This window comes from Arachis ipaensis, chromosome B2 (assembly GCF_059453495.1).
Source record: "Arachis ipaensis isolate K30076 ecotype BB chromosome B2, ASM5945349v1, whole genome shotgun sequence".
NCBI lineage: Eukaryota > Viridiplantae > Streptophyta > Magnoliopsida > Fabales > Fabaceae > Arachis > Arachis ipaensis.
The window spans coordinates 28,930,359-28,940,230 of NC_142437.1; the positions used below are offsets into that span (position 1 = coordinate 28,930,359).

General features: G+C 26.9%; 1 protein-coding gene across 1 annotated transcript; it reads right to left on the minus strand.

Moving 5' to 3' along the window:
• Window positions 1–147: 147 nt before the first annotated feature.
• Window positions 148–8,019, minus strand: LOC107625171 (short-chain dehydrogenase TIC 32 B, chloroplastic). Its single transcript, XM_016327747.3, has 8 exons — window positions 7,526–8,019; window positions 3,353–3,584; window positions 3,151–3,230; window positions 2,892–3,045; window positions 2,718–2,796; window positions 1,331–1,415; window positions 593–639; window positions 148–498 (listed from the first exon to the last, which is right to left on the minus strand). Exons 1-8 carry the CDS (start codon window positions 7,644–7,646, stop codon window positions 325–327), a joined length of 972 nt encoding a protein of 323 aa, XP_016183233.1. The 5' UTR covers window positions 7,647–8,019; the 3' UTR covers window positions 148–324.
• Between the last annotated feature and the right edge of the window lie 1,853 nt (window positions 8,020–9,872).

Consider the following 9,872-nt stretch of genomic DNA (forward strand, 5'->3'; position numbering starts at 1 on the left):
TATTACCCGTATTTAGTATCATTTTAAAAAAATGTTTTTAATTTTTCAAAAAGTTAATTGAGAACTTTTAAAAAAATAGAAAAATATGATTTTTTTTCTTTCTCATAAGAACTCTAAATTGTGGGTACAAAGATAAAAATAGTAATGTACGAGAAACATGGGATTAATTATGACAATTAAGCTTATATAACTTCAGTACTAGTGGGTATCTCTAGTGCAAATAGGCATAATAATTAATCATAATTTTGACACAACAATGTTCTGTCCCATGTAGGGCAAATGAAGAGACCTAATTATATATAGTATTTATTTATTTATTATAGATCAAGGTTTGGAAATTGAGTTGATCAACTTGTTGCTGAAGTCCCAGAGTTTTCTTCCTAAGAGTTCGTTTGAGGCAAATGCACTTGGTTGGAACTCATTGCAATCCAGAAAGTACTTCCCACTCACACCTTTCACGCTTGGATGCAGAGCAACGTAGCATGTTGTGGCTGCTCCCTGCACACAACACCAAAATTATTAATTAATTTAGAAAACAAAAAATTATTGTTATCTCTATATTATTTTGGGCAAGTAGTGCACTGGAATTTACCTGTGGAACGCTTTTCCATATGAAAAATGTGAACATCTTCAGAAAATCTGCAACAAAGTTATACTGTTGTCATAGAGAAATAAATTAAGTAAACTACTAATTATTTTTTGGGCGAGAATTAGCAGCTTCTTTTTTAAGATGTGTATTGAAATAATTATGTACTTTAATCAAACTGTTTTTTTCTCTATTTTTGGCTTAATGTAAGCAAAATATATTTCTCTTTTTATCTATATATTTTGTGTTTTAATTATGAATACTGTTATAATGTTATTTCTCTCAAAAATTTAAACTAATAGATGGAGATATACAATAATACAAATGATTATATCTCTAACATATTTTATCAATTTTTAGATTTTTTTTATGTTTTTTTTTTTTTTTTTTGAGAATAATAATGATCAAATTCTAGAGTTTTCAATCATAGAAACTCTGTTATCATATCCTAATATCAATTCTCCTATAAACTTAAACTAATAAAAAGACATATAAATAATTATATTTTTAACAAATATTAATCAAACACAACAATAAGACATGAGTTCAACGTTGACTCATACCTAACATATCTATTAATCAATGAAATTCGATCTAATTGAAATAAGATTTATGCATCTAATTTAATAGTAAATATAACATGAGTCGATACAATATTTTACACCTAGCTAGAAATACCATCTTAGACAATGAAATTCTACGCAATATGTATATGTTCATGGACAAGGGAAATTAATGACGTACTCATGAGTAGAGTAGAATGTCTCATAAGAGGAGTCATTATCACTCCGGGGTGCACTGAATTGGCTGTGATGTTCACACCTTCTTCCTGTAAACCAAAGCCACTTTGTCACAAGTGCTTAGTGAGTGAAAAAAAAATGGGAAGTCATGTGGTCAATGTTGCTGGATCATATGTATGTATCTTTAATGTGATCCATGAGAAGGAAACAACTACCACAGGACGCAACAGGTAATAATAACTCAATGGATTATATGCTCAGAACCAGCAGCCAAAAACAGAACGTGAAAATGGAAAAGAAGGACAAAGTTTATCTGAACTAGACTTTACAAAAATTACCTATTTAGTAAAATCTTTTTAGAATGTCATTCAATTAATTAAATTCATTCCTTTAATTGTATATATATATATATATATACAGAGTGCATTGAGATAAAACTCACAATTTTTACCTAAAGTTATGACAATTATTTTTTATTAGATGATTAATTAAGTATTTTTTTAATAAAAAATGTTATGTTTATACCAAAACCAACCACCATGTATTTGTGTATTTTTTTTTTGTTTATGGTATCTTTTATCCCGACAGACTAAGGACTAATTCGTTACGAATTTGAGCTCCATTTAAGGTACTTTTTACTATTCATATGTTATAATTTGAATATATCATACCAAGTTGTTATATATGGATGATGACATTCTATTGATACAGAGCTAATCGTTCTTTGGAGAATTCTAAATTAGTTAGTTTAAATAGTCTTAGATTGTAGAATAAGAGAATATCCTGAACCAACACCGAAATATTGACAGCAATTTTCAAATATTACAGAACTGAACAAAATACAATGAGATAGAATGTAACAGAGACAAACAAAAGATAGGAGAAACAGATTACTTACTTTTAACGGTCAAAGCAAACTCAACCCTTTCATTTCGAATTCTTGAATTCGGAATGAACCAAACTGATCCAACTAGGATTCGAACCTATGATCTAACAGCCGACCGCTGAGCTAGAGAGGAACAACGAAAAATTCAATCTCATAGAGTTCAATTTCTATTTTCAACCCATAACCAATATGAACTCGAAGTTTTGTTTAAGGAGTCTATCGCTGGTTAATAAATTGTTGTATATATAAGGTAATATTTAAACTCTGATACTTAATTAAACGGACGAGTATGTGTTTACATATAAATTCATGTATTATTTAACTTATTTTAAATATATATTTTATATTTCAGTATGTATACTAACATGATTGGACTTTTATTATCACTAGGCCAGAGCTGCATCTGTGTTTGTAATGTCTCTAAGACATATAAAAGTAAAGAAATTAAAATACCAAAAAAAAAAGTAAAGAAATTAGAGAAGCATTTAGTAATAAATTAAATGACCTTCAAACGGCGAGAGAGTTCATTTGCGTGCAATATATTAGCTAGCTTGGACTGCCCGTAAGCCCTCTTGTCAGAATAACTGGAAATAAAAATCAAAGAAATATTTATAATAATGTTAAATAAATAAACAAAGCTATGCATATGCAGCAAAGCAGGAAAATAATGAAGTCATACCCAGCTTCATCGTTAAGGTTATCAAATCGAATCCCCTCTTCGTAAGTATAGGTATGAGCAATTGATGACAGATTTATAATCCTTCCTTCAATTCCACTTGCTTTTGCGCTTTGTTTCATTTTCTCAAGAAGAAGATTTGTTAAGAGGAAATGCCCTGTTAAGAGACTAGCAATTAGACTTGCAAATTTGTAACAAAATAATGTGCGAGTTTTTTATTACTATAATAAAAAAAAAACATTTATCGGCTATTAATTATTACCAAGATGGTTTGTTGCGAACTGCATCTCAATCCCATCCTCTGAACGCTGGTAGGGGCAGAACATGACTCCAGCATTGTTTCTGAAAACCATAGGCCTATTTACATTAGTCCTAATTATTGGTTCTCAATTCTTGCAATCTTTTTAAGGAACCCGAATCGAAGTGAGAAAAGTGAGAGTATAAGAAAGGGTTAAGGAAAAAACATTAAGATGTTGAGGGGAAGATCACGAGCGAGGAAATTTTCTGCAAAAGATCTAACAGATTTGACAGAGGTAAGGTCAAGTTTCATTATTTCCACTCTAGCAGACTCATTTTGTTGTAATATGAGTTGTTTTGCTTCCTTTGCGGACTCCATGTTCCTCGCTGCGATGATGACGTGGGCCTTTCGAAGTGCTAGCACTCGCGCCGTCTCCATTCCTATACCGCTCGCTCCTCCTGCATTCATTTTCTTTTACTATTACATTCAATGTCAAATCTAGTGTTAAATCCAATTTTAGTTACACTTTTTAACGATTATCGACATAATTTAATTTTGATGCAAATGTTTATAGTCTTTTTTTGGATGGCCATTTTTTTTTACACTCGAATCCGCAGTCTCTTAATTGAGTATTGAGAGATTATGCTATTTGAGTTATAACTCATTGGCTTTTGGATGGTCATTTGCACTAATAATATAAGGTTGAATTATTTTGATAGTCTAATAGTTTTATTAAATTTATAAGAAATTTTATATTTTTTTAATTGGATTTTTATTTTTTTTTAATTTTAGAATTAGATCATTTTTAATATAAAAATATTAAAGTTAACTACATATTTTTTCGTAAATTAAAGTTATTCGTAAATTAAAAACCTAATTAAATCGTTTATCACATATTTTTTGAAAAAAAATTATTTTGTTAATTTTGATTTTTTTAATATAAAAATAACTTAATTATAAAATTAAAAGTACTATAAGAATTTAATTAATAAAATAAAAATTTAATTTTAAATTTAATAAAATTATAAAAATTAATAAAATAATTAAATTTCAATATAAAATATGGTTATTGCTGAAGTGATGTTACATAAATGCATTTACAAAATTGTTTTTATACTAAAAGTTTATCAAAATTAAATTATTACTTTATATTCAATGTAACCACTATAATTATAGCCAAATGCAACTTATGGATTGGCATGCCTTGGTAGATAGTAACATTAATTACTCAACTATGCTTCAAGGGAATATTAATAATTGAGGGCTAAAAATTAAATCTTCTAAACAAGAAATCATAATTGGAGTACAATAAACATCATGGATATCTATGGTAGTATTTGGTGGAGAGACAGAGACGAAAAGACTGAGACTGAGAGACAGAAATTAAGAGACAGGGATTGAAATAAATCTCAGTATTGTGTTTGGTGCAAAATGGGAGACATAAATTGAAACAAGAATGAAACTCTAATTTAATTTGCACAAAAGGTAAAATTGGAATTAATTAATTGAAATGAAAGTATTTTAGGTATAAAATGTTATTAAAGTTTCAGTTTCCATCTCTAAAAATTTTAGTCTCCTGTGTCCCTACTTTTTGGAGGTACTGAAATACTGAAATTTTAGAGATAGAGACAGAAATTTTAGTACCAGTCTCTAAACTAACAAACACGATACTGAATCTCACTATCTCAATCTCTGTCTCAATATCTCAAAACAAATGCTAACTATGTGATTATTTACATATCTAGGTTTATGTTTGGAGGCCAAAGAAATTTTGTTACTTCATATAAAAGCTTTTACTTGTATATTATTTTATGCTGTCTGTCTACAAGATTTTTATAATGGCTTGATTGGCCTTTCTCATGTAAGTAGGTAAGACTAGGACCCTGCCCCACACTCAAGTCCAGGTTCTTGCATTATTGAAACTTGATGACTGCATGTTCAGACGACGGAAAAATGTTAATGCATGAATTAGTTGGTCATATGCAGTAAATAGAGTCTTTGTAGCAAAAGTTTGTTACTTTCTCTGCTTTATATATAATACTTTTTATAAGTTTTTAATATTATTTGTTCTATTTATAAATCTAGATGGTGTTAATTATCTTCTTTGTTTTAAAAAGATATCTCTTATAATTATGTAATTTTAAATACATAATTATCCGTATTATTATCTACAATTTTCTTTAATTTGTTTTAGCCTAGAGGTGTTTTATTTTGGGATAATTCTTATGAAAAAGAGTTGTGCATTGCCGGAAAAATAATAGAATTTAGTTTGAGTGGATAAAATCATTCTTTATCACGTTATATTATTTTGAATAAGTGTCTTTTTTAAAAATGATCATGTAAAACGTAAATATTTATAGATAGATGGACCAATAATATTAGATCAAACAGAATCTAATAGAATATTTAAAATTATTAATTATATATTAAAAATATTTAATATATATTTTATATTGATAATTAATTTTAATATATATCTAATATAATTATATTATATTATGTTAGGGCGGTCAAACGGGCCAATCCAATCTATTTAGGCCCTGTTCATTTAAATCTGTGAGTTAAATAGATTAGTCCGTTTAAATCCATGTTTTATTCGTAATCTATTATTTTTCAGTTCATACTGTTTATAGTCAACCTGATGGGTTAAACAAACTGATCTGTTTATTTTATTTTATTTTATTTTGTAAAAAATATTTTCATAAAAATATCATTTTTAAGTTAAAAATTCTAAACAAACAATTTTTTTAGTTGATAAATCAAATTTTTATGTTGAATTAAAAAAAAATATTGGCTAAAAATGTAAATTTTTAAGAATAATATAAAAAAATAAACAAACAACTTATTTAATCTACGAACTAATCTATTTTATCATCATTTTTTTTGAATTAATCGACTTAATTCAAAATTTAAACGAACTTAATTTTAAAAATAAAATCTATCATTTAAATAAGTAAATAAACTGATGCAATAAACTTAATTTATTTTGACAACCCTAAAATAATAAGTTATTCAATTTTAAAAATTAACAGAGAGAAAAGGGGTGACTGACACTTATAAACCATTAGATCTAGTCATTCCATTCATTATATTGGAGGTGTTGCACAGGCATGCATTTAGTGAGGTGTGGTATAGCCGTATAGGTTTAACGTCTATCTTTTTGTTTGGCTTTGATAGGTGTTTTATGTTTGAAGCCCATCTTGATTGTCGAAATTTGTGTTCATTTATTTTATTTAAAACAATAAATATTTTTAAAATTTTGTAAAAAATAATAAAATTTTATTTTTGTTTCTATTTTTTATAAAATAAAAAACAGAAAATAAAATTTGAAATGGAAAATTAAAATGTAAATAAAATAGACCCTTAGTTTAAAAATCTGTTTTTTTTAATCATGTTTTTATGTTTTATTGTTTTTTCTGTATTTAAATTTTTATAATATGGTAAAAAATATTTTTTACTGTTATTTTCTAAACAAATTAAAAATAGAAAATAGGATAAAAAGGAGTTGATAGTTTCTGAAAATAATATTAAAAACAAGAGCAGTATCAAAAAATGAAAATACAAATGTTTCCAAAATCCAATTATATTTTATTAGTTTGTATTTTAGCAAGAAAAACTTATTGTTAGATATATACCATTGCCTGAATTTGTGGACCATTAGTGTTCCCCCTTACTTAAACAAATCCAAAGCCGTAGACGTCAAATGATGAGAACAAACAACGATGTTCAGAGAATGTGGAAATTTCTCCTAAAGCAAGGTACTAAAGAAAACTAGAAAAGTGTGACCACCATGTTCCCTTTCTTGTGCCTTATGATCAATCACCAAGTCCCATAAACAAAAATAGTTTTATCAACTCTTTCTCTCAAGAATGCATACTCATCTAGGAACTTTCATATGAAAAATTCCTCCACTAAATTTTAACAATACCGAATAATATTATCACAACAGACATATACATATATGACCATTAAAAAAAAGTATAGAGAGTCAATGGCGTATCTGTACAATGTGTACAATGATAGTTTAAAAATGTTTGATTCAGTAGGATAGCAGATGTTTATTATCCGTGGTATCCGATTATTCTGGATAATATGTGTGTATTGTGTTTGAGAAATTAGTAGTATTTTATCTTGAATGTTCATTTTTTTTTAGATATACAAAAAATGATGATGAGAAAAATAAATAAAAAGCAATTAAAAAATAATATCATGAAAGAATCATACATATATAATATATGCAGGATTTTGACATGAACCAAAGGAGAAAAGAGGAACATGAACATCAAAGAACAAACACTATATTTGCACCTTATCGTATCAAAAATAGTCCTAAAAAACGCAGTGACAATAAAATAAATAAATTTCTAAAACTGTAAAAAAAAAAATAAAAAATACTGACCTGTAATAATACAAGTAAGATTACTAGCATCAATTCCTTCGGTAACTTGTTCTGCAGTTGATGCAGATCCAAAACCACTTGGTCCAGGCCTCCCTGTAACCAATGAGAAAATACCAACCATATTGTAGATATATATCTCTAATCTCTATCACTCGCTCTATATATTTCAATAGCTAGCGCACAAAAAAAAGATCTTTTGAATAACGAGTCACGTAAGCACGTAATAATAGTTTACAAAGTTGTAACCTCAAAAAAAGTTTCCTTTCTTAGATATCATAAAGAGTATGCAAGATTTTATATGTACATGTTTGGGTTAGGAAAGAGTACATAAAATAAATGTGGGGGTGGATGATGGGAAGGGAGAAGGTATAACATGAGGGAAGGAAAGCATGAATATAAATATTTGGGGTTTGGGAGGTTGCAGGTTGTAAATTCCCTTTATTTTTTATAATTTTTTTCATAAAATAGAAAAAGATTTGGTGTATTAAATGCTTGCCGGTGAAGAGCTGTTGACACTTATTATCCTCAACGACCATTACTATTCAACTATTTTTTTTTTTAAATATTTTCAATTCACTTTAATTACCATGCAATGTAAGGAAGTATTTACTATTTAGACATATACGAGTCATTTAATTTGTATTTATCAACTCTTCTGGTAAATTGAATTAGTACATATACATATCTATATAAATTTTGTAACGTTTATGTTAAATTTGGTCTTTTAGTATACGTGTACGTATGAATCATTTTAATTTCTGTATGTAATCATTTAACTAACATTTCTTTTATGTTCATTTAACTAACATTTGTTATATGTGTACTAAGATTATTTTGATTTTTATCAAATTTTACAGGAAACAGAATACTTCGCACATGTATTTTTGGAGACTAAAATAAGTATTCCTCTAATACTACATAATAACCAATAAAATTTATCATTTTTAACTAATACATACTTAACCAATTTTAAATATTAAAGATTGACTTTTAAACTCTAATAAATCTTAATAGTATAAAAATAAAACATTAACCTGCTAAAATGTTAACTAAAATTAATAAAATATATTGATCCCTAACATACATTTTCTCTATAATAATTAAATGAAATATTTTTTATTTTTGAATAAATTTAAAGTTAAAAAATTTCTATAGCTATATGGATAACTTACATTTACTAATAATGAAAATAGTATTCAGATAATCTACCTAAAGAAAAAGCAATATCAGATCAAAATTAGTAGATTCTTTAATTTTATGAAAATAGTAATTTTAGATAGGTTAAATTAAACAATTAGTCTTTATATTTTTAGTGAAATTATAAATTAGTCCTTATCCTTTAAAAGTTTGTAATTGAGTTCCTAAAGAGAATTAAAATTTGTAATTTAATCTCTGCCATTCAAAAAGTGTTTGATTTAACAGAATATTCTCAACATATTTTCTATTTTAAACATGTGAACTGCATATGTTTGACAATAGGAACCAATTTGTAATTTTAATAAAAGTATGGGAACCAACCGTGTAATTTAACCATTTGAAAATGACCAAAAACTCTCTAGGCTATTTGAATCTCCTTCCCAGCTCTCTCACTCTCAGTTTCCAAAATGACACCCCAACTTCAGTGCTCTCTGTCTCTCACCTTGGCTCATCATCGCCGTACCTCTCTCCTCCGTTTTCAAATTGTTAAATTACACGGTTAGTCCCTATACTTTCACTAAAATTGTAAATTGGTCCCTATTGTCAAACATGTGCAGTTCACGTATTTAAAATAGAGAATATTTTAAGAATATTCTGTTAAATCAAACACTTTTTGAACGATAGGGACTAAATTATAAATTTTAATTTTCTTTAAGTACCCAATTATAAACTTTTAAAATATAGAGACTAATTTGTAATTTCACTAAAAGTATAAAGACTAACGGTGCAATTTAACCTCCTAAATAACTAAATTTTTTATGTAACTAAGTTAAAATATGTAATGATATATACACGTTTTTTTTTTCTTTGTTTGTTTTCTTTCTTTTTATCTTTACCTTTTTTCTTCTTTTTTTTTTTTCAGTTGATATCTCCTCTTTTTTTTCTTTTTTTATTATCAATAATATCGGACCAAAATATGTAGATTCTTAATTTTATAAAAACAGTAATTTTAAATAACAAAATTTTTTACGTAACCAAATCCAATTAAGTGAATACATACGTGTTTCTTTTATTATTTTCTTTTTTTTTTTTTTCTCCTTCGTTCTTTTATCTTTTTTCATTTAATTTTTCTGTTTTTTTTTTCTCCTCTTCCTCTTTCGTCATCATTATTGAATATATTTTCTTCTACTATTTTTTTTTGTTTTTATTT

Bases quoted from the DNA above. Each gene is read 5' to 3' on its own strand.
- LOC107625171 (XM_016327747.3), bottom strand. From the start codon at position 7,646: ATGGTTGGTATTTTCTCATTGGTTACAGGGAGGCCTGGACCAAGTGGT. The intron at 3,046-3,150 runs GTAATAATTAAT...GTCTCTTAACAG, and splicing joins GTTCGCAACAAACCATCTTG to GGCATTTCCTCTTAACAAAT. The intron at 2,797-2,891 runs GTATGACTTCAT...TTTTATTTCCAG, and splicing joins AACCTTAACGATGAAGCTGG to TTATTCTGACAAGAGGGCTT.